This window comes from Anas platyrhynchos, chromosome 8 (genome assembly GCF_047663525.1).
Source record: "Anas platyrhynchos isolate ZD024472 breed Pekin duck chromosome 8, IASCAAS_PekinDuck_T2T, whole genome shotgun sequence".
Classification (NCBI taxonomy): Eukaryota; Metazoa; Chordata; class Aves; order Anseriformes; family Anatidae; genus Anas; species Anas platyrhynchos.
The window spans coordinates 10383265-10408084 of record NC_092594.1 but is presented as its reverse complement, the minus strand read 5'-3'; the positions used below and the strand labels follow the sequence as shown (position 1 = coordinate 10408084).

At 36.9% G+C, this 24820-nt stretch overlaps 2 protein-coding genes across 6 annotated transcripts in view; one reads left to right on the top strand and one right to left on the bottom strand.

Moving 5' to 3' along the window:
* PALMD (palmdelphin) overlaps positions 1 to 24820 on the bottom strand; it is a 51014-nt gene that overhangs the window by 18777 nt on the left and 7417 nt on the right. The window contains exons 1-3 of one of the 2 annotated variants that reach the window (XM_021271848.4): positions 11736 to 11754; positions 6959 to 7004; positions 4799 to 4879 (exon numbers count right to left, since the gene is read on the bottom strand). In XM_021271848.4, the coding sequence (XP_021127523.3) occupies positions 4799 to 4879; positions 6959 to 7003 (126 nt within the window). In that variant the 5' untranslated portion in view covers position 7004; positions 11736 to 11754. Of the gene's footprint in view, positions 1 to 4798; positions 4880 to 6958; positions 7005 to 11735; positions 11755 to 24820 lie in introns of those variants that run through there. The other variant, XM_005018733.6, reaches the window with a different exon arrangement.
* PLPPR5 (phospholipid phosphatase related 5) overlaps positions 13879 to 24820 on the top strand; it is a 263660-nt gene continuing 252718 nt past the window's right edge. For 2 of the 4 annotated variants that reach the window (XM_072042087.1, XM_072042082.1), the window contains exons 1-2: positions 13879 to 13893; positions 14134 to 14255. In XM_072042087.1, the coding sequence (XP_071898188.1) occupies positions 14244 to 14255 (12 nt within the window). In that variant the 5' untranslated portion in view covers positions 13879 to 13893; positions 14134 to 14243. Of the gene's footprint in view, positions 13894 to 14127; positions 14256 to 24820 lie in introns of those variants that run through there. The other 2 variants (XM_038183120.2, XM_038183113.2) reach the window with 1 other exon arrangement.

Below are 24820 nucleotides of genomic sequence, written 5' to 3'. Positions count from 1 at the left end.
GGTCAGATCCAGGGATTGCATATTTAGGTCCACACCTGTTTAGGTGGAGGGTTTTTTTGTATAGTAGTGGTTTATAAATGAGTGTCTTGCCATATGTAAGTAGATCTCTAGGTTGTCTTCAAATTTTGCAAAATCTGTCTGTATGCACCGATTCCTACAGCCATGCCATTCTACTATGTGAACAGTGGCATCTAAAGTCATCTGAGTTCTCTGTTATTTCAGGGGAGAGAGATTCATGGAGATAAATTCATATTGGTAGGCTAGAGGCTGAAAGTCATACAGACTTTATTGTTATCTTTTCCCTCCCTTCAGTCTAATTCAAGAATATAAATCCAGTGCTGCCTTGGGGAAGAAGAGACAGTTAGGGCTCTTTAGTGAAACATTTTCAATTGAGGGAAAGCATGTATCTAAAGCTTTTAATTAACCAAAATGTTTCCATTTGTAATTTAGATTTCTTGAAATATCTGATATCCACATTGGTGTTTTTTCTTTTTTCTTTTTTTTTTTTTTTTTAAATATATATATAAAATTGTGTTAATTGTAGGATGTGGATGAAAGTCAAATTGGATTTTGACTACTGCTGCTTTGAGGCAGAGCCATGCCCGGCACTGAGAAGGCTGCATTAGCCTCAGTGCTGTTTGGAGTGGCTGCTGGGGTCCTTGCCCGCATCCTGTGCATTGAGTTATTTAAACTGTCGCTTCCCACTCTTTTCTGTTTACTGTATGCTTCACGTGAGGTTATCACTGAGGGCCAAGTGATGGTGGAGGGTTCATAGAGAATCTGGTTGTAGTTAAATACATATTTTCAACCAGCTTCACATATGACACAAACAGCCTGATAGAAAATGCGGGTAAAGCAAGCTTGCTGGGAGTTCTGTGGCACTCTTTGGTAGTATTTTCTGCAGAAGGTGAGAGCAACATTTACAGTCACACTAGCCCTGTAGGACAATGTTCTCTCTCACAACACTGGATCCTAAGAAATCTGTAGGAAACAAGGGCTGCTCAAAACTGAAGTTCTGAGCCTTGACTCTGGCTTTGGGGACTTAGCAGCCCCTTCCAACTTCATGGCAGATGCCTTATAAAAAGGCTCAGATGAAATGGATACAGATACTTTAATGGGATGGTTTTATCTGATCTAGTAGATGCATACAGTTTGGTGTTGGCACAACTTTTATTGACTGCAAAACACTGTTCTCCCAAGATAGAGGGAGAGCAGTTGTTAATTTCCTCTGAATTGAGGAGTTCAGGTTTTAGTGCTAGGTAGGACTCCTAGAAAAGTGAGATTTTAATCCTGGCTGGAACTGAAAGTTTTGCACTGCTGACTCAAATCTGTAATTCCTTGTGAAAACTACAGCAAGGCTGGCACTGTGGACCTTACTAACTGATAACCCCCACTGAAATCAACAAAAGCTTAATGTACATGTAGGGTCAGACCCAAGAAAACAAACTCCCTAAATACAGGGATAGACAATGGTGTTATTTCTGTGTTTTCCTAGAATAGTTTGCTGCTCACAACTAAATGTCATGTAACCTCATGAATTTCCTTATCCACTTCTGAAAGAGTAACACACTTCAGAAGCTTTGAACAACAGACAATCTCTAGGTGTTAGTCAGAAGGCTACTCCAATGAGGCATTGGCACAAACCAGTGCAGGAGCAGCTGCCTTGGGGATGTCAGGTTCTTTCTGCTGTTTAACATTTCTTTCTGTTGTAAAGCATCTTTAGTACAGTATTTAGGTTGTGCATGTTATGCCCTGCAGCTCTGATATGAACTCTAATATGAAAGAACATTTATTTCATATTGCCCTTGTTTCATTAAAGGAAAGGGATGTTTTTATGCTGTGATGCAAGACCCTGAAAATGCTGTCCAGAACGCTGGAAATTGATCCTTTTCTTCTGTAGTTCATCGTCACAGCAATGTGACTACAGTCTGCAAATTCTGTGAATACTGTCCTTTGCCTGCTGCTGGCATAAGTCCATTGTAATCCTTAACAAGGTTGAACTAACCCATAAAGACACAGCTGCCCACTGGAAGGCACAGGTGTTTTGAGTTTGCAGGTCTTGCTCTCCCAGTGGTGTGGCAGTTCACCTTACATGAAGCTGGGAGAAATATATATCATTTTTGCAACTTTCATTCAAGCTGTAGTTCAACATCAACACCTGGAAAAAGGTGTGTGACCAGCATCTACAAGATAGTATTTAATGGAATTCAGACATATCAGAGGACAAAAAACTAGACTGGAAAAGCTCTTGGAAAATAGACGCACAGCACTGCTGCTGATGTTTTTCAAGCAACTCTGATCCTTTCCCTTCTTGCCTCAGTGAGGAATATTCCAGACAGTAGGAAGTACTAGCTGCCAGTACATAGAAGTACTTGAAGATGAAATTTCCCATATACCCTCCCTCGTGGTGCCGGTTAGGCCCTTGCAGTTCCATAGAGCCCTGGTCACCCAGGTGTGCTGTAGCTGCTTCCATGTCCTCTATTTCGTGTGGTAGAGAGGCACATGTATGGAATAAATAATTCTTCTCCAATGTAGCTCTACTGGATAAATAAGACGTGTTACACCTCATCTATCTCTTTCTAGTAAGGAGTTAGGCTGGGGGCAGCAAAGTTGTTGGAAGCTAGATTCCACTTTACAAAGAGGAACTCACAACAAAAACCCAACCCAAACTAAAAACAAACCATCCCAGACCTTTTTATAAACCTGTTGCTAAGGGTTGTAAATACGAATTAAGGACAAAACTAGGAATAGAATAGCAACATCCATCTAACAGGAACATCTGTATAACGGTGAGAATCATGAACCTGCAATAGCTTCCCAAGGGAAAGGTGTGAGTTATGCTGACTAGGTCATTGAGCTCTAAATTTCACCGTACACAACTGGCGATACTATAAATGAGTGAAATCAGCCTTAGTCACTAGGGAAATGAGCCCTCAGTAATGTTTACAGAAATGACTAAATATTTTAGAGGTCTAAACTTATTTTGAAGTGATTTATGCACAGGTTTCTTGTGTTTGACTCCACTGAAATACCCGAGTTAGTCTGAAGCATCAATCCTAAATAAAGACCAAGTCTCTGAGGACATGCAGCAGAAGATGTTAATATAGTAAATGTCTGTTATTAGGTGCCTTTTTTCTTCCAAATGAGTGCTAAGAAAAATTCTATTTTGGGTGCTCTGAGCAGATAATACAATATATTTATATGTACACTATACATATAAATACTTTAATGTATGCTTGATCCCTCTGTGCCAAGTGAATCAATTCCCATACAGTTCCTGGATTCATTTCATGTGCAATGTGACTGATTTTAAAGAACTTTATGTATGATTTGTGACTTTCTATAGGACAGACACAGAAATCATATCCTCTGTTGTCTTCCAAAGGAAGTATACATATACGTGTGAAATATTACTAGTCTTTGTCTGAAAAAGTTGCTCAATAACAAAAAAAATTCTTATAATTGTCTTCTGTTGCCACATTTAGAAAAGTGTATGTCATATGTGGCTCTGGATTGCACTGTGCGCCTCTATGGCATGGTAGGTGCATTTAGCACATGATTTAATGTAAAAAGAGTTTCTAGGAACATTGGCCTATAGTTATTTGTAAAACAAACATTTGTCTGTCTGTGCATATATGTGCGTGGAGAGTAGATTCTTTCTTGCTAAGCTTAGTATCTCAAATATTTTTCTAGGAGCATTTTAGTTTTTGTCAAATTCCATAAAACACCTTCAGAGTATTTTTTTTTTTTTTAAAGTAAGCCTCTAGATGATGTTTTAACTCCATGGTACCTATTAGTGCTAAGTGAAAGCATGTACTACATCTATTGGCGAACTACTCTAGTACTCTGTCTGCAACACTAGTAAGAATTAGTGAGGTGTCTGGAACAGATCAGTTCCTCCTCAAAAGAAAGGCAGAAGAGTTAGTTTGAATTAATAGGCAAATAAACTTGAAACATAAATTGTAGTACACCATATATATGGAAGTAGATAGTTGCTCTTTTGCTGTTACAGGAATTGGAAGACATAATTTTCTAATCTGGGCCCATAGTATTACACAATTGGTTAAGCCTGTCCTTGTGGCCAATACCTTCTGATAAAACCTGAAGCATGGGTGACTTGCAGTGGCTTGCCTGTCCCAATGAACCAGTGTATCATAACTTGGCTTGACACTAAAGAGAGGGTAGATGCAACCTAGGAGCAGGTGTCTATTTTGAAGAGGAGCCTACTTTAATTATGCTTCGCCCACGCTTGCTCAATGAGACACCATACTTCAGGTATTGCATTCCATGTCTTTCTTGAAAACTTATTCACTTCTAAATAAGAAGACATGTAAAATACCACATCTTGCATATTTCTAGAAACAAAAATTGGTCAGTGTTGGATTTTTTTTTTTCTTTTCTCTCCCCATATGCCTGATAAAAGTGCAACTGCACATCATTATTGTGCTGTGTCCTGTAGAAAGCGAGGTTGCTGTAGTGGAATTAGGGAATGTACACACCCAGTCTGAAATGTGAGGCTTAATTTTCAGCTGTGAGTTATTCCTGGTTATGATCTCACTTTATGCCATGAAAGTGATCAAATAACATTAGCTCCTGAGTGTGATTTTTTTTTTTTTTTTTTTAAAGCATGATGCTTATTAAAGTCAAATGGAGTCCTGGCAAGACTCCAAAAAGCTGTGAAAATTTGACAGTAAAAGCATGACTTAAATGCATGAAGATTTGCATTCCAAAATCCAAAACCCTTATGCAAGTTGAACAACTTAAGGCTATCTTTAGTTATATAACTCCAACAACTTACTTTTAAATGCTGGTGTTTCAGTTTTTCCTCTTCTACTTTTCGACGTTTCTGTGTAATTTCTTCTTGCAGTTTTCTTTTGTCCTGCAAATTAAAAGAACAAAAACTCTTTAGAGAAATTACTTGGTGCTAAAAACTGGAGTGTGTGTTGTTCATTAGGATGAAGTCAATCCATGCAAATAAAGCCTAACTTTAACTTCTCTAAGAGAGTGGTCAAGCAGTGGAACAGGCTGTCCAAGGTGGAGTCCGTGGAGTCCATGTCCCTGGAGATATCTTAGACACATGGAAGTCTCTTTAGTGCAAGTGTTGTTCACTGCTTTGAATCCCTGAGTTCCTCTTTCTGTGCTCTTTAAGATCCTTTACAATGCACATCTTTAGGTAGCACTTGAGATTCCAAGATGTGATTTTTGGGATATGTCTTCCCAAAGCCTTGGAGTTATTTGCAATAGAATTTTGTTGTTTTCTTGAATAGCTCATTGCTTATTCTTAAACCTGATAATAACTTCCCTTTATTTAGGCTCCTTTGTTTCTGCAGTGCATTGCAACAAATACACTGAATTGTTTCAATTAAATGCTATGAATTGATAGACAACTATCATATTAGAACGCACATAGTTATGTTGTGCAGCAAGGGTAATAAATGAAGTTGTGAATAGAACCCAAGCATGATTTCTGATTTCCTGCACTGCAGGAAACTGTCATGGGCTTCCTAAAAAAAATAAATAAAAATTCTCCATTATTCCTCTGCAGTCAGATGTTGCCGGAGGATGCTGGATAGTAATCCTCGTATGTGCACAGAAGTCCTCAGCAGATGAATTTGCTGCCTTATTTGTTGTGTCAGATACCAGGAAGTATAAAATATTACAGGGCATGGATTTCTCCTCTGCAACTTCAAAACATTTCTTATCTTCTGAGCCCATACACTAGAGACAAAGTCCAGGTTATGAGTCAGGTTCAAACACCATTACAGTAAACAAACCAAATTTTCCAACCAAACACCTCCCAAACATTTCAAATTACCTTATTGTAAGTTTGAATCAGGTCTGAAGCAAATATGATAAATGTACCTGTTGGTTTTTATCAAGTGTAATATATTTGGAAAACAACCCCAAATCCTCTTCACCTCCTGTAGATTTCGTTTTGAGTTCTCATATTTTTCAGTTCCAAAAGTGTGTTTTTTTTTTTTTTAACTCTGTCCACAATTAATTCAGACAGTAGTATTTGTTTCACAAATAATCTCACTATTGTGCCAAAAGTGTGAAAAATAACTTTGTCCCCCTTAATAATTTCTTAAAGAATTCCTGTGACAGTGATCCTTCTGCAGTTTTCTACTTATCCCAATCAGCCAAATTCTTTCAATTTAATTCTTTTGCAACTGTTTGGAGGAGAGATTAAATCAGAGGAGAACTTGGATTTGGCCTTTTTTTTTTTTTTTTTTTTTTTTTTTTTTTTTTTGTAGAATCAATTTACATTTGTTTAAAAAAACAACACTCGGTATTTTATTCAAAATATTATATCTTTTCGAGGCAGATTTCCCATTAGAACAGAAACTGAAAATGTTTACTTAGGTCTTCAGCATTAATTTCACTCAGACCTTTTTTTCCCCTCTGAAAACCGACAGGTAGGAATTTGCTTAATCTATGCTTGTCCTTTTTAGTTTTCAGACATCCATATTTAAGGTAGAGCATCAGCAATTCAGCATTTTTATTTAATTCTACAATGCAAAAAGGAAAATCTTTCACCTCTTCATTTGGTTGTGAAAAGGGAAAATTGATTTGTTCTGGATTTCTCTATCTGCCTTTTGACCTGCTGTCCTTCAAGCAAACATTCAGTTGTGATGATATTTTAGACTGTCCAGTATCTATTTGCACACATAATTTAACTTTAAATTTGAAAGTGTAATACAACACAGTAAGATCAGTACAGGCAACTTAGCTGTCTTAAATCAATAGCTTATAAAACAGAATCAAAATGTAACAATTTCCAGCACACATAAGTCTTTTTCATTTTCCTTCCTGAGATTAAAACATTCTTCAGGAAACACAAAGTAGGCAGGAAACACAAAGTAGCTCATTAATACAATAGTATTTCTAAGCTTTTTTTTTTTTTTTTTTTTTTTTTTTTTTTTTTTTTAAATAGCAAGTTATAGCTATAAGCACTTACTGTTATGGCCTGGATTCTTTCCTTCAGCAATTCAGCTTCCTCCATTCTGGAAATCAAAAACAGACAAGTACTGAAGGAAAACCGAAAGAGTCCATAAACAAAAGCCTCCTGATGGGGCTACAAAAAATGCTGAGGTGATTTGATCCAATTCCAGAGCAGAGAGAAGGCAGAATTCTTGACTTGTCGGGAGAGTCCCTGAACAGATGAACAGATCAGTCCAGACAGACACATGTAATGAGGGTGTGTAGAAGAGGCAGACGTGGAGAGTGCTGGCATGAGTTGACTGACAAGTTGGAACAGTGAAGCACAAGCCCTTTTCCTTCAGAAGCTGCCAACTCTTTGTTTTAATGTGCTCAGTTAACATGCCATTGCTTCTTTAACTGTTAAATGCCCAAAACAGAATCTTTCAGGACCGTGGTAGAAGAAAATTTTTATGTTCCCATTTCTTTCTTCCCTTTTGTGTGTGCCTCTGGTGACCAACATATTTTAAATTTAAGTATTTCTATTTCTTGTGAAGCTTGTTTCACCTGTAACATTTTAACCCATTGTAATGTTAGCACTGTAGCTGGCATGGGGTTTGCAGAGGTGACACCTTTAGTTTAATTAACAAGATTAATTTTTAGAAAAGCTGTATTCATAGCTGAAAGAATGTTTTAAAGATGATAACCTAAAGTAAAATGAACTTAAGGCAATCAGTTCTACCACTGAATGCATGTTAATCTGTGCAATCACGTTAGCTACAAAAGACTCAGTGGAAGCTTTATCTAAGTAAGGATTTCAGGGATCATCATTTCAGTGTCTAAGATGACAGTGCTGTGTTAGGTGAATCTAAAATGCCATTGACTCTCACAATGAATTTCCATTCAGCTGACTTGAAGGTTTTTGTGTGTGTGCGTGTGTGTGTGTGTTCGCGCACGCTTTGGGTTTCTGCTGAAAACTGCATTATGCTTCTTAAAGGAAGGCATACATTTTGACCTTTCCAATTACATGGGTGGGAGTCAGCCTCCTGAAATCAATTTAGGAAGCTTGTAAAACGAGTGGAACTGCCTTTAGCAAGATCCAGTTGTGGAAAAAAGTCTAACAGAAGCAAGATAAAGCTAAATTCAAACAGCATAAAGATGTAATGTGAATCCAAAAATCTTTGTTTAGCTCTCAGTATCATGTAACTTAAATCTCTGCAAGGGCACCAACATGAGTGAGCATTTAATTTTTTTTTTTTTCCTGATACACTGAGGTGACTAAACTCAATGGGATTTGGTTGTACTTGTCAGTACATTTACCTGAAGCTTGGTGGGCTCATTACTAAGAAAACTCTAAGACGTTACCAGATTGAACGCTTAAAGTTACATACTCATAATCCAATATGAATTAATATTTAATTTCAATTTCCACCTTTCTAGTATGTCATCACTAGTTCACGTACCCAAACTGTTCCTCTCCAGACTGAGATTAAGGATGCATTAATGTTTTGTGTATACTGTGATCCACCCTGAGGTTTTGTTCAAACATGCAAAGACCCCATATTTGATTCTCCAATGAAGATGCTTTTTTAAAATATTAATATATGCTTCATTTGGTCAGCACCCAAAATTAAAAAAACATTACCACTTAAAAGCAAATGAAAAGTTCAAAGGCAAGTGTACTGAGGTATATCAAGAGCCAGATTACATGGGAATTTAAATGTATTCAGTTTATGGATTTGAGAATAAATTCAACCACGCCACTAAATTAAATATACTTTTGCTGCAAAAGCCAAGATAGGCTTTCTGTTTAATCTTTCATTAATTAGCGTAGATTTCTTTAATTTTTGTATTCTGTGAAGTTCATCTTAAAGTTGAACTGCTTATGCTAATTTCAAACTGTTCAAAAATATTTGAGGCAGCAAATGATTACATCAGAAATAATTATGTTTTGGGCCAGAATCTGTTCTCTGAGCTAAACGTGATTCAATTTTCATTTCGTGAAGAAATAAGACCAGTAGTTCAGGTTCAAATTAGAATCAATGTGATTACATTGTTTTGAATTTTTGTGATCTAGAGTATTTTTTAATGTTATTCTTCAAAATTATTTAAACACATTTAAAAACCATACTTCTCAGTGTTACATATTTACAGACCTGAAAATGATTTAACATCTTTCACTAATCTAAGCCCCCAGATTTCTCAACTAACCTGAAGATGGCTTCTAAAATGTTGCTTCCCTTTTTAAGTGACCGTTATTAAGAAAGTATTTAAAGCCCACTTAAAACGTTTTAAATTGTTTAAATCATATATCCTCTTGCTAGGAAGGATTTGTTGTCCAGTCAGTAGGTTGTTTTCCAGTTATCTTAATCCTATTTGAAATGGGATTTATGGACAAGAGAAGAAATGGACCAGCTGTCACTCTGTCTGCCCCTTGAGCCTGCTTCACCAACAAGAGTATCCACAATGTCTTGTCATCAGATCAGTGAATCTGAACAGCTGTGTTTTCAGTCTGTTTTCAGGATTCTTGGAACAAGGTTTTCAGAACTTGCCTGCCAGCAACATACCCAGAGGGAACTGTTTACCTATTCTGCAACCTAAAGCCAAAAAATAAAAAAAAATAAAAAATAAAAAAAATGGAAGAATAATTTGTTAACCTGTTTCCATAGTTGGCAACTGTATATTTTTCCTTTGTTAGAGTCATGCAGAACCTGTTCATTGTATGACTGACTATGCAATACAAGTTGTATGTTTTGGCTTTACTTCCTTTGTTCACTTCTATTTTGTACTGGATACCTAATACAGGAGTAATAATGGGAATCAAAAGCATGTGGTGAAATGGTTGCATGATGAAGTAATACAGAAAAGTGGATTAAAGAATATCTTCAATGAAAATCCAGAAGTAGGATCTCAGAAGCACTTTCACATCTGGAAGTACAAATTTTGTTGTCCATTTCTAGAGCAAAGTCTGGATATTGGTGCAGAGAAATCCTGTCAGTTCATAACCATAGCAGCTGTCCAGGGCTGTTCTCTACAAGCAAAACCATGCTCAGTTTTATTTGTCACACTGATTTCCTTTGAAAATAGATAAATAAATTAATTAATTAACCTAAGGTAATAACACCTGTATAGTGAAATATAGATTATTGTTGTAGTAAACAATTCTTTCTAGGAACAAACATCTCATTACTGGTATACAGCTAGAAGCTTTCACTTTTTGAAAATATATGTGAAAAAGTTAGTTTGAAGTAAATGGCATTGATAGATGGTTACTAGTTGAAAACATAGCACATACATTCTGGAAAGCATGGTTACTAAGTTCATTACTCACCATTTTGTATATCTTAACTTGTCTGATTATTTTGTTTCTTGATGAGCTGACTTCTGTAGCTTTTTTTTTCTTTTCTTTTCCTTTTTTTTTTTTTTTTTTTTTTTAGGAGCAAAAAAGGGGCCTCTTACTCAGCATTAAAGTTAATTTTGTATTCTTACACTGAACAAATGCATTGCTGCTATGCATCTGTCTGCATCTAGTCTTGAACTTCTGACAGCAGAGGAATGGAGAAGAGATAAATTTTATTGAAGGTCCCTCACTGAAAATGCCTACCACAGCCTGCTGTAAATTAACCCAAAGCCCTGGTGTCTGAGAGGCTTCTGTTGAATGACGAGTGCTCTCTTCAACAGATACAACAAAGATTTTGCATTTTAAAAGTGAGAAATATGCCAACAAGAAATAGAAAAATTGAAAATCTGAAAACTTGTGTTTATTCTAGATGAAATACATATAAATAGACAACTAATTTTTTTTTTTTTTTCCCCAAAAACTGTTTTGTTAGAAACTTTCTTGTCGGCTGTATGCTATTTCACAGCATTCCCATAAGATATAAGGTTCATTTGTCTTAGTCAAAGGCTAGTTTAATGCCTTCAAAGCTGAAGGCGGTTTCCACCATTAGTCTGCAAACTACTTCCAGCTGGTTCACTCAACAGTGTATTAATGTTGCACAGTAAGCAGCAAACAGCTTTTGTCTTGGATGCATCCAGATAGACTCTTCTGAGGCTCAGTGTGGTGGTATTATCTGGCTTAAAAGCATAAAATGTATACTTAGTGATGGAAAACTTACATATGGAAAGGATACTAGCCAGTAGCAACACCCATTACATGTGTTTTACTTTAACCTGATCTCTTTATATTATAAATAATGTTGTCATACATCCATCAAATCATAAATTCTGAGCTAAACTGATAGGTGTTTCATGGAAAAATGTGTTCATAAGGGGGAAAAAAACTTCAAACTGAGAATAACATAGACAAAGGAAGTTAGACTATCCCTAGAATGTTGTATTATATATCTAAATATGTGTAGGCATGCAAATGTGTGTGCGCAACATATATAAAAATACACAAAAACTATTAGCAGTTAGTAAAGGTAATAGCCTGTTTTCCTTCCACAATTTTCTATCTTTGCTTCTCTTGGTCACTAAATTTTAATCTAATGGCCTGTTTAGCGTGTGGGATTGCATGGCCATCATCAGGTATATGACAGTTAAGGATGCTTTCTTTTATACTTTAGTCGTAGTACAGATTATATTAATTTGTATACTTGCACGCATATGGTAAAATAAGGTGAAAAAGGAGAAGAAGAAAACCATATCCTTCCAGCAAATTATACAATGTTAGAAATTATATAAAAATGAATTGTGTACATTTCTAGGATCCTAAAGGAAGTTCATAACAAAGCCTCTGCCAGCTCTCAAGAGGGATTAAATTGTTGCCTTGGAGGCCAATTTTGGCAAAGCAATACTTGAAAAAAATTACTTACCACATAGGTAAATGAATTAACAATGAATTTCTTGGGTCCTCTCATGGAAGGAAAAAAAAAAATCCAAATACCCCTGTTCTTACAGTGTTAATGAAGCTAAATTTTACCTTGCTTGAGTAGGCACACACCCTGAATCCCTGGGAGGAAAAGCCTTGAAGTATTATGTTTCTGTTGGTACAACTCCCTTCCTGTTGCTATTAATAGCTATGAATATATAAAGTCTTTAGAAATTAAACTAAAGAGACAGCTATTGGCCATTGCCTTCAATTGTTTTAAAAACATTGATTATTTTATTTATATTTTATAATAAGTTCCCTTGACAGATATCTTTCAATACTAGAGAGAAGTTTTTAAAACACAGCATAGGCTCTGCTTTCTCTTCCACACTAGAAGAATTATATGCACATGTGTATAAACTATATGCATAATGGAGCCAATCTATAAATACTATTTAGCTAAATATGATTCACCTTGCCCCCATTTTCTAAAATCACACCATGAAATTTGTCAGTCTGGTTGTTCTTTAGTAAGTTAAACACGTTTTTGTAGCTTATTTCATGTTCCCAGACTCTTGTCAGTTCTTGGCCTTGTGTATATTGGAAGTGTTTTATGAAATTCTGAATGTGGGAGGTTTCCAAAGCAATTTTCACTGTGTTGTTTCTCAGTTAAAGATTACACTTCTGTGAATTGTTTAATTTAAGTTTAAGTACTGTGGTGATACTGAATGTGTTCAGGTGCCTGGATAAGAATGATAGTTGTGTGTGTGTGTGTGTTTTTGTAAACTGAAATAAATGAAACCACAATTTGAAATACTCAGGGTCACAGCCTTAAACATGTTGTGGAATGCATTGATTGCAACCTAGCATTTTCCAGTTGCTGCAGATATGCATGTCTAAGAATAGTGCAGAGATCTAAATCCTACCCAGCCAACTGTGTGGGGAATTTTTAGCAGGGCTCTGAAAACTAGCTTTAGTTATGTAGTTTAGTTGGTTTAATTAAGTGAAACCAAATATCCCATGACCAAGGCCAATCCTGTGGAAAGTAACAAAACCCAGACTATGTTGCCATCCATAGTAATGTAAACTGGATAACATATTCTTCTGATTTTTGTTTGCCAAAACATTTGGAGAACACAAAGAGAACAGTAAACAGTGGGGGTTGTGACTAACATGCTTCAGAAGGACAGCAGAGCAAAGCTAGGGCCTTGCAGATATTTTTGTGAATACTTCATGTTGACAAGAGCTGTGTTCAGAGCACAAGTGCTGCTGGTGGAAACGCTGAACATGCAGATGACTTGCTCTAGAAAGCAAAGCTGACATAGGAATCCCTTAGGGGAGAGCCTTTCTTCTGCATCTGAGGGAGACAGGTGGTAGTGAAGCCATTCAGCAAGTACCTCTAATGACCAATCTTTGCTGAAGAGTGGAAGCTGTGCAGGTTACAACAACTGATTCCCATCTCCTGAGGCACAGGCAGAGCTCTGTTCCCCTGGGAAGCTGCCTAACCAGCCTGTGCCTGTAGTGAGGTCTACCTTGAGCTTGGGTGTTCTGCAAGACTGGATTAACCTTGTCTGATGGCTCTCAGCAAGGCAAGGAGGAATTACTGCTTTCTCCACCCACACTTCCAGACATGTTTTCCTGCCACTTTCCTTCCTCTGGCTAGTCTGTGAATGCACTGAATTTGCTATCACAAATTCAGTGTTGGAAAGTAATTCAGAAAATACTGTTAGGAAAATAATTAAACAAAACAAAATACCTAAAACCCCAAATTCAGGAAAGTCTGCTTTGCCAGTGAGTTGAATAGGCTTGCTGAGAGATTAGAGGAACAGTAGCACTAGTGGGTAAGAGGGAGCAGGATTCTGGCTGGAGATGAACAGGGAGAGGGGAAGGATGGAGGAAATGTGGCTCTTAGCAGCAGTGAGTGACTAGATGAACGCCGACATCTTGCAAGCCTCAGGCCTGCCTCACCACAGTGTTCCAGCGTCTGAGACCTCTTACATTGACGGTTATAATAAGCCTGTACGCTTAGCTATTTATCTGAAACTTGAAACTGCTGTGAAAACATGATGACTTCAGACTCTGGCAATCCTTCCTGTGCTTTCTGATATTCACTGTCCTGTGCTGTGGGTGGGCAAAAAATATCTCCATGCAATGTGTTTTGTGTAAGCCCTTCCAAGTATTAGTGGGAAAAAAACATATGATTATACAAAATATTACTGTTAGCAAGGCTGATATATTATTTATTGCAGATAACTCTTTTTGCAAATGTGGGCCTATTTTCTTCAGTGAGGCAGACTTTTTTTTTTTTTTTTTCCTTATGAGGTTTGTTATTTGGTAGCTGAGTTTGGTAACTTGTCAGTCATTCAGCCTGTTAACTCCAGCTGTCCCTTGTTTGTTTGCAGTGCTACTAGGTCATCTGAATAACACAGTGATTCTGATTGAATGGCTGGAGCTTACCAAGTGGAATACCGAGTGATGCAGTGCGAGGAGCTGAAGCTGACTAGTCATCCGAATGCCTGGGACAGTATGTCACCATCTTATATTTTTTGTCAGTGAAATATTTAACTTTTGCTTCTCATAGCACCCTGTTTAGTTAACCCCTTATCTCAGAGTGATGACTATTAAATAGGACCAATAAAAAAATCGTAGTTTAACATGGAATATAGGGAATGGGAATATAATTCCTATATTATTCTCTTAAGATTTATTTTGATTGTCAGAATTTTAGACCTGTTTCATGGCTATATTTTCTTAGCAGAAAGATGTTATGTTCCTTCTTTTCACTTAAATCTGAACTGGATCATCTAAGTAATATTATACTGCTTGCTTGGTAGTTATTTAGGGTAAAATTACTTGAGAAGTCTGAACACTGCTTGGTGTTCAGAAGAGGTATCCTGCTTCTTTCTCTCTCTTTTTCTCCTGGACATGCATTCCCACAGCTTATTTAGCTAATTTAGCTATCAGCTCACTAAGCTGGCAGGGAACTAACCAAGCAAAAAAGAAGTGGCTGTTGCTGAGCTAGTGAGTAATATCATTGCCCAGAGAAGTCTGATAAGTGCCAAAATATGGTAAAGGAAGATGGTAGAGGGTGGAACTGTTTGGCTACTGGAAAATGCAAAGGAGGGGGAAAACAGGGAAAGAGGAGGGAGGAGTGTGAAGAAAAGGAACTGGTGGTAAGCTGTTAAATAAGTTTCACTGTTATATGCAAATTTATCTTTAGAGACTATTTAACACAATGTGCGAAACCACTTTTTTTTTTTTTTTTTTTTTTGGAGGTCTTTCAAATGCTTTTGGCAGATCAAAGGTTAATATTTTATTATAACTCATGAATAATGCAAGCAATAATCTGGCTGCAGGATGTATGAAATAATCTTTTGGGGAATATAAAGGCTCTTTTGCTGTTGTATCTTCTCAGCTATGATCAGGTTCTTTACTGAGTGACATCAGGAAAGTTGAGCTAATGTGCAGCTCACAGCACTTCCGAATTAGATGTGATTTGTGAAGGGCATCTTCGTATATTTCTCATTGCCCTAGCAAGCAGAATCTTTGGTTGGATAGAAGATCTTGTCCAAATGTATCTGAAGGCTGATGGCCTGCAAAGTCTGCAGATGGATGCTATTTTAACCATCTACAGCTTTTAGCAAAACATTTTTAATTTTGAAAATATGACTACTGCATTTTGCCTGTAGGTGAAATGACTTCTGGAATGGGTTTTGAGGCATAGAGTTAATCTGGGAAAGAGGCTTGTCAGGTAATTTCTCCCTTTACAGAGTATCATAATAGCTTAAATAAATAAATAAAGATGATCTAGACAGATTTAATTGGTCTGTACTCTTATTTATTTTGGCTAATTCAGCTCAGGATTTTAATCAGAAGTTGTCATAACTGTTGCATAGATTTATTGCTGAGTTGTTTAATGTGGTGGTTTAGAAATTGAAGAGCTGAAGTTAGATATATTAAACAACTTCAATAACATCAGTTTAGACTTCCAGCTAGCAGAGAGGCACTTTTGGGGACCAAATGATATATCTGAAGAAAATGACAGCTTAAATGTAGCAGCGGGACCTTAGCTCTCCTTAGTCCCAAGAAATGTCCTACATCAAGGTCATATTATTCTGAAGTTGTTTCTACCAGTATGAGTACATGGAATTTATTTCATTTCACAGTTTCATTTAATGTGTTGATCACCTCTAGAGAACTTCATGCTTATTAATCACATAGTCATGTATTACATTGTCTCTCAGCCCTTCACTCATTCACTCATTTCATAATTCTGTAAGTATCTTGAAGTATTGGCAAACCATGATTTCAGTTTCCCGTTTTGAATGTTGATTGTAGCAAAACAGTTGGAATAATAATAATAATAATAAAAAACTTTTTGCTTTTTTTTTTTTTTTTTTTTTTTTTTAAGAGTACCATGCTACCAACACAAGTTAAGTAACTTTTGTAGTTAAGCAATGTCTTGAGGAATACCTGTTCTTGACAGAGGCAGCAAATGGCTTTGTATTCATTTGCCCCCAGAGAACTTCAGAAAAAGTTCCTCTTACTGGCAGAGCTGATTACTGAATTTCTGAAGCTAGGTTAACGAGAGCAACAACAGAACTTTTACATTTTGTACAAATTCTCAAGATGTGCAATATAGATCAGAAAACAAGCAACTTCTGTACATTATGACCAAACACTTAACTATGCTTAGCTATGTTTGGCAACGTTCAGATAGCAATCTGGAGACTGGTCCTGAAAAACATGTGAAGGTGTGTGTTGGGGATTTTCAGAGCTGTGTGAGTGCCACATGCTTGCACTAACTGCGTTGGCAAGGGCTGAGCTAATGCTGCCTGTTGTGTGATACCATATGCAAAAAAGCAATTATAATTGATGATGCTGGTAGTAGAATGGATCTGTTCAATGGCTTCTGATAGGGGATTGAAAATAAATCTTCTTCTGAGTCCTAATTCCTTTGACTGCAGCCTTTTGCCTTAATTGCCTTATTATTGTGGCAGCTTTAGCAAAACTGACAGCAACACTTGCTGTCGCGTGGTACTTTCACCAAACTGACATTCTGTTTTCCAAAAAAAACCACACTTGTGCGAGTCTCAGCCTCTTCCACCTCCTCCTCCCACTTAGACATTCTCCTAATACTCGGTCTTTCTCCTATCCTTTATTAATCCTATAAACCCTGAGCAAATCTGTCTACCTCTGTCAGTGTTTGGTGAGGAAGGTCCTGTTCTCCAGGGTGCCAGGTCTCAGTGTGAACAGTCTGCACTGACAGGCTGCTAACAAACCTGACCACAGCTTGAATCCCTTGCTTTAAGTGTCCCTGGCCTAAGAAATTGTGAAATCCTTAGAGCAGCTTTAAGCACTCAGGACATTCTGAAAATATTCCTTGCATCCCTGTCCCTTGGGTTGTCTTGTCAATAACGGCTGTATAATGCTTGTGGTGTAGGACTCTGAGTAAAATTAAATGCCAGTTTTGAAAGCTACATGAATAATACAAGAATAGATATACAGGACAGACTTTGAAAGCCCATAAGCATGGCTGAAGCAATGAGGATTTTATTCTCACACAGTGCTTTCAAAAGAGAGTTTTGAATCAACAGAACATCTTGACTGAATTCTTCTTGTTTCTCTTCTAGAATATTACTTTAAATTCTCCAATCAACATTTCTTTTGAAGTAGGAATTCTCTTATGGTTTTCTAATTCCTGTAGGTAAAAGCTATCTGTAGTACAGCTTGTCAAAAAAAATTTTTATGAATGAGAAATATACTAGAGACTGAGGCAAATCCTCCGGTGCTAAATCAGTACTTTCAGAGCCGCTTTATTTTTTTTACACAGTCCTATCTTTACCCTGTGAATGAATCCTACAATATCATTATCCAGATTAACCTCTTAGATCTAGTTTTGCTTTTAATTTTCTTGACCTTTTGAGTGATTGGCAAGCAAACTTTGGTCTGGTTTAAAGAAACACTCCTAGCTATTGAGACAATGAATGCCTACTCTAATTTAGTTACTTCTAGTTCCTAGATATGCTCAGTTACAGGCATGAAAGTGGGATAAGAATTATTTTGATTCTTTGGTTTATACATCTTTGATTATTCAATTATTTTGCCATTTAGTCTTTCTGAATTAGTGGATCCTTGTCAGTAATGAAAAGGTTTACAGCAACTCATAAACAAGGTGCCATGTCTTTTCAAGTGAACGTGGGATTCGAAATAAAGAGTTTCAGACCTACCATGCATTCTCATTTATCTGTAGATTAAGTTGTTAGTCTGCCTGGGTTTATGCCATTGTTTTAAAAGTTTACAGAAAATCTCTGATGGCATCCACCTCCAATCTACTTAATTACAAAGCAGTTGTCTAATCAGGCTTTTTTTTTTTTTTCCTTTTTTTTTTAATTTTAAAATTCTGTTTTGAAAGTGTAATACTAAGAATAATACATTGTGTATGAACAGCTGAAGATCTCTATTTCTCTATTCCCCTTTGGAATTCTGCATATCATGAAAATTCTTAATTAGAAATGTTTTGTAGTTTTCCTCTAAGCTTAAATGATGCAAATATACTTTTGCAGTGGCCCACTGTGCAATTCAGAAGTGACAAGCTGCTCCATGTTTTCTTTAGTTCTAAGGAACTGAATCTTAATTTTTTTCTTGACTTGCAATTATGATAATTCAAACCCAGTACAGCTAAGTGCTAAAACAACAGGACAGATTTGTATGTGTTATTATGCAGTAGGAAGACTATATACATTAAATCAAATTATGAGAAGTGGCCTTTTGTACTCTTCATTTTTTTAATCCATGGCACCTTTTAAAAACAGAAACTAAATGAAAGCAACTGAATCTGAAACCATCTGATTCAATTGTTGATGTCTTCCTATATAGGTATCTTGATCAAACAATTCTTAGTTTAGGATTAATATACTGACTGGGAAAATAATGCTGTTGCAAATTCTTCTTTGTTCCATTCAATAATAATAATAATAAATGCTAGCAATTTACAACTTATCTTCATTGTCTTAGAAAAGCAATAGAAACTTCTGATGGAGAAGGAAAGAATAAGTTGACAGCATTTTGAAGAGTTGATTTTTTAATTTTTTTAATTTTTTCCCCCCAGCACCATGAAGGATCAAAATGTCTTCATAGCGTGGCAGTAAATGAAAAATGAGTAATACTACACAGGAAAGAGGTGGTTTATACATCTACCACATCATATTAAAGCTTGACAAAGTTTCTAGTGGCTTCTGACAGACTATATTACTTTCATACTGAACTCCTGTGGTATTTGAAGAGAGTAATAGCCTCTTTCACAAAGTCTTGAAGCCTTGGCTGTGGTTTCTTTCCTTTACAGATATCATTTGCTCTTGAATGTAGAGGAATAATTTTATCTTTGCCATTCCCTAGTACAGTAAGTAGAAATGCAGTCTTTCACAAAAGTTACTGATGTAAACTGTAGCATATAGTATAGCTTAAAATTCTTCAGTGAAATGTACAATGGCATTAGAAGAGATAAATAGTATAGACCAGATAATTTTTGGCTTGTTAGCCTAACATCTGTTCCAGGGAAAATGTTGAGTAGGCTGATACAAGGTCTAATAATGCATTAAAGGAAGGTGATATAGTGAGTACCAATAAATCGAAAATATTTCATCACATTCATTTGATGCTTCTTCTGGGAAATGTAATAGAGTTGATGTGTTGTTTCCATTGATGTATTAAGAACCAAACTTAAAAAAAAGTCAACTCAAGAACACAAGTTTTTTTTTTTTTTTTTTTTTTTTCAAAAAAAAGAGCAAAGACTACAGTTCACTGTCATGGGGTGATCTGGAACATTAGCAGACTGTTTTTCACAACCAACATTCATTTTAATATTCTCATGTGCAGGGTCATGTTTAGGAAGGATGAAATTTATAAGATTAAGGCACTATCCTGAACATTTCTGATGCTGAAGAGGTGTTGGGAGTCGTGTTGGATAATCAGATGAATAGATGAATATTAACTCTGATAGCAAGCCTGTAGCTAAAATGGATAATGTGATCCTAGGAAATCCAAGTAGTGTTCAAGAGTAGGTCTAAAGAGATTTAAACTTATTCTGTGTTTGTGAATGAGTGCAACTGCTATGGGGAATAGATTACCCAATTCTTCTAGCAGTGTTTCAAGAAGGATGCTAAAATCTGACTGGAATGTTAAAAGAAGAATGATAGAAAGATTTAATAGGTAGAAACCATGTTCTGCAAAATGAGTTCAAGTTCTTCAGAAATACTTTATAAGAAAATTGACGATAAAGGATTTCCTACTTTAGCAAAATGATAATGAAATTCAGTGACAGGATATTGAAAGTTAAGATTTCAGCACACTAGGAGAGATTTTTAACAGGGATTTGAAGCAGTTAATGCAACAAGGTCTGGGTGCAATCTCTATTGCTGCACTGTTGCAGACTTTAAAAAAAAAAAAAAAAAAAGGAAAAAACAAGCAGTTCCTTGGCTTTATAATCAAGGAACCATAATGTTTGTGGAGTGGCTAAAGGAAAATTATGAAACATATAACAAAAACTGACAAATTGCTTAGCATGCTTAGGAAAATGACAAATTAGATGATAATAAAAATGGTTTAAAAGGTCAGCCAAACTTATCAGTACAATCCAATACTGTTTCAGCCTTTAAATATCAAAAATCCCTGACATGGAGCTGGTATTCTCATGTGCCCAGCAATTCTGCCACTCCAGCTATCAGAAATGCTCTTTGCTCTTCCACAGCTTTTCTAGAGCAGTTTTCAGGTTCTGGGAACACCTAAGCTTTCCTTAGAGTCACAGACACCACCTTCTGGTTTTAATGAAACATTTCATTGCTTTTCTTTGAAGATAAAGCTGTTATAGGGACTGACAGACAAAAGTAAGAGTGCAGGTAGGAGCAGGACTTTTCTATTGAATTAAATTTATTTAAGACTCGTACCTAAACAATACACTTATACCTTAAACTAAGTCTGACTTGTATTTAAACAACATACTTATTAATTTCTTCATCTATCACTTTTTTGCAGTTAGTGTTAGATGAATGAAGTAAAACTATTCAAGATATTTGAAGCAAATGTCTTACTGAATGATTGAAAACACTATTTACAGAACAATTTAAATTATTTCTTATGAATATTTTTCATTTATTTCTGACTTTTCACATTGTCATTAAAAAAAAATAATTAGCACATCAGAATTTGCTATTTGTCATAGGGAGGTGGTATTTTTGGCACTTAGGTGAGAGTATTATAGTATCTACAGTCCTACTGTACTGGTTACAGACCATATTTACAGAACGTGCTTGTTGTGACAGCTACTGAATTCACTTGCTTCCTTCAAGCTTGTACATTGTAAGCTGTCTTTTATGAAATGGAACCAGTGTTTTTCAAATGTGAACTGGATTTGCCAGTTTGGTGGTATTAGTAATGAAATGGAAGTGCAGAGACTGTTGTGTCTCTTCACTGTCATATCACAAACCTAGCTGAAGCTCGGTAGTTTGGATGAGAACTGAATTATTCAGAATCTAGGTGAAATGACAGTTGCTTATTTGGTAAAATAAACATCAAAAACAATCCCTTTAAAATGCCTTTTCTTAGCTTACAGGTGCAACTGACTGTAGCAGTAATGGTATATTGCTGAAATTGAACTACTAAAATGCAGGCCAGGCCAGAGAATTGAAACAGCTGCTTGATTCCCATTGAACACCCTGGAAGTCTTAAGCAAGTTCTTGCGGGTATGAGGGGCTGATGTTTCAAAGGGTGCGTCTTTTATTTTATTTCTGTTGCAATACGCTGTTGTGTCTTTCTGGTCTCCATAATTTAGCTTTTCATGAATTATTTTGGATGGCACAGACCCAGTAGCAGGCTAACAGACCATAGTCTTTATTAGCAAATGCCGTTTGCCCTTGAGCTGTCTCTTATGCTAATCTTTTTATGATATCACCATTCTTTTTTCAGGAGTAACTGCATTTGCTAAATGCAACTTGCCCCTGTCAATATGCCAAGGGAAGGTCTTGTCATGTGATTTAGTACCTCTCAAAAAATATCTCAGTGTGCCTTGGCTGACTTAATTCTTTGCATACTGAGACTGTAGTAGGCTGACTGTCTTCACAGGGGGCTATAGTTCAGATCTTGTCTTAGTGCCCTTCTAAATCAGCAACCGGACATGTTACGCATTAGCAGACGATGGTGCTTGGTTTGGTATTTGGCATTTTTCACCCCAAGAGGCTGGAGGTTGAGCCAGGTGTTGCCACAGCATTTCTCCTCAGTCACAGCTTGTGCAAGAGCCCCTGGCTGTTTTGATATGGAGCAGAAGGTGCAACCAGTAAGCAGGACTTTGCTAAATCCTGAGTCTCCTTGCACTCAGGGTTGCTTTAGGAGTCAGCCTGATGACATGATGAGAAATTACCTGGGAGGAACAGCACTTCCCACTTGGCAGAAGCATCATCTATGTTACATTGCAGCAGTATCACTGCCTCAGTTTAGTCGCTGTGACAAGTATGTTTGCTGCAGCAGACACAACTGCTCTTTACAAATTCATTGCATGTGTGTGGCAGGTTCAGCACACTGGGGGCAGATTTTCAAGATTCCTGTCAACTCCTGTGATGCTTACAGGCTGTTTTCTGAAGACCAGGGATAGTGAGCTCTGAACAGAGAGGATTGTAGAAACTCTGCCTCTGACAGCAATGGGTAGAGTCTCTTTCTGTGTGCAGCAAACATCTATTCATGTAAGCAGCAACCACAAATTCTGTTGGTTTCAGAGGAGTTAATTGGATTATGAAAAGAAAATTGTGACTTGTCAAATTCTGAGCTTCTAGTCAGGTATTTAATTCCTTCTGCCTTCATAAATGGTACTCAGTGATAATTATTACGTGGTGTATATACAGCACAAGACACATGATATTGAGCAGAAGAGATAATAACTCCTCTTAGATGCCTTCACATAGTGTATACCTATGTATGCATTTAAAATCCACAAATTCCTCCTACACGCATCTCTATTAATACCTTCTTCTTCACCCAGAGTACTGACCATTGGCAGAACACAGTCTGTACAGAATCTTTTCAAAGCAGCAGAGCATATTGTGTTCCAGTTATATTAGATATTTTATAAACACTTGGGCTGGCAATGGTGTCTGAAGTGAACTTATACAGCAAGAAAATAAAAGGGGCTTTCATAAAGGCTTGGCTTTGAATCTGTGATGCTTTGCATGCCCCACCTTTTCTGATAATGTTAGAGACCTTATCTATACTGGGCAAAGTGTGCTGTTAGAAAACATGTATTTAATCTACTTTAAATAACATAATACGATTCAATGCTTAGTGACCAAAGATCACCAGGAGATAGCTGGACTTAGCCTTCCACTCCCTTTGCCTTAGCTATAACTAGATAACTCATTTTAAAACTAGGCAACTTCATTTTCAGTTCTATTTCATGTCAATGACTAACTTATACATCTTCTTTAACACCTCTGGAAACATTCAAATAAATCATGCTTGAACTTCTGGAACAAATTTTATTGTTAAGGTGACCTCAAGAATGCAAAACAAGGAAGAGATTGTGAGAACCAGAAATCATGGAGAACACTAGGAAGAGGTTGGCTGATATTTGAGAAAATAAGTTGCTGAAGAAGCAGTGTTTGCGATCCATAGTTTGGTGTTTTGTCTGGCTAACAGCAGATACATAATAGCAGCGTGAAAAGTCTTTGATCAGCAGTTCAGTTCCCACGCTGGTAATGAGTCAGGGCTTGCTCAGCTGATACCTCATTCTGACAAATAAATTGAGTTACAGGATGGGCATAGAGCAGGAGTTGGTGTGGCATCAGTAAGAATGATAAAGTAACTCCACCAACCATTGTTTGTAGGGAAGAGCACGGAAAGGGTAACCAATAGCACATCTATTATTGTTCAGCTAGAGCACTTTCAAAAAAAAAAAAAGAAAAAAGAAAAGGAAGTAAAGAAACTGGCCTTGCTTCAAGGGTGAACCTGCCAGGTCTTGTAGATGTTGGCTGTCTCAATGGGATGAGTAGATTCTACATGTTTTGTCAGATCCTAGCAAGGTATGTACTGCCTATGAAGAGAGCTGGGAGCTGGTTTGTGTTCTGACAGGTAAAGGTAGGATAACACAGTAGTTTAAATATGGAAACAACATAATGATGCAGTTGTCAGGCTGCATGAAACTTGGTGAGAACAGAAAAACACTGCTTGAGCTGGGATTTTAATGTAAGTGTTCTTCCTCTTCTGAGGTCCTGACATGATAATGGTTCTTTCTGAGTGTATTAGCACACAAAACACATGCCTTGTGTTTTTGTACTGGATGAAACTGATTATGCTAAGGAGGTGGTCATATGTTCTTGTACACCATGGCTCTAAGAGCCACATGAGTGCTAACACACAGTTCAGTTACTGATTCTGATCTTTCCAGCCTGCAGTATAGCGAAATTAGTATTAACAAATCAAGGTAGCTAGGACTTAATTATATGGAATCTGATCCTCATTATATAGAGCCTGATCCTCTATGTCTAATCACTGGTTCAGATCTAGCATAACTCCCCCAAATCTGGTGTGTAACCTTGACAGAGATGCTTCGTGTTTGTGTGAGTGTGAATAATGCACAGTCAGGCTTGCTATTCGTGAGCAGCTGTGGGTGCTGTTGACTGCCATGAGGTTCCAAAGAGCTTTAGTCCACTGAGTTACTGCACAGTTTGCTCTTGCAGGGGAAAAAAAGTAGCTTTAATTATTTAGAGAGATCAAATTAATTAAAGAAGGGTGTGACTGTGCAATTTAATTTCTCTTCTTTATAACATCCCCTGGGATACTGCGAGCTTGGGCGGCAGGAGGGGCCAGTTAAACAGCTTAGCATCTCACCTGCACTGAGGGAGCCAGCCAAAGGAACGCTATTCTTGTAATGCTCAAACCTGACTGAGCTAGAAGTAATTTTCAGAGGCACACAGAAAGGTAGCTTTTAGCTCATTTATAGTCTCCTGGGGATGGTTTTCTAAGAGAACTTTTCTTACAAGTATCTTTCTAAAGCCACACACACCATCTTTATCCCCCAGCATTGACTTTCTAAGCAAGATTGAG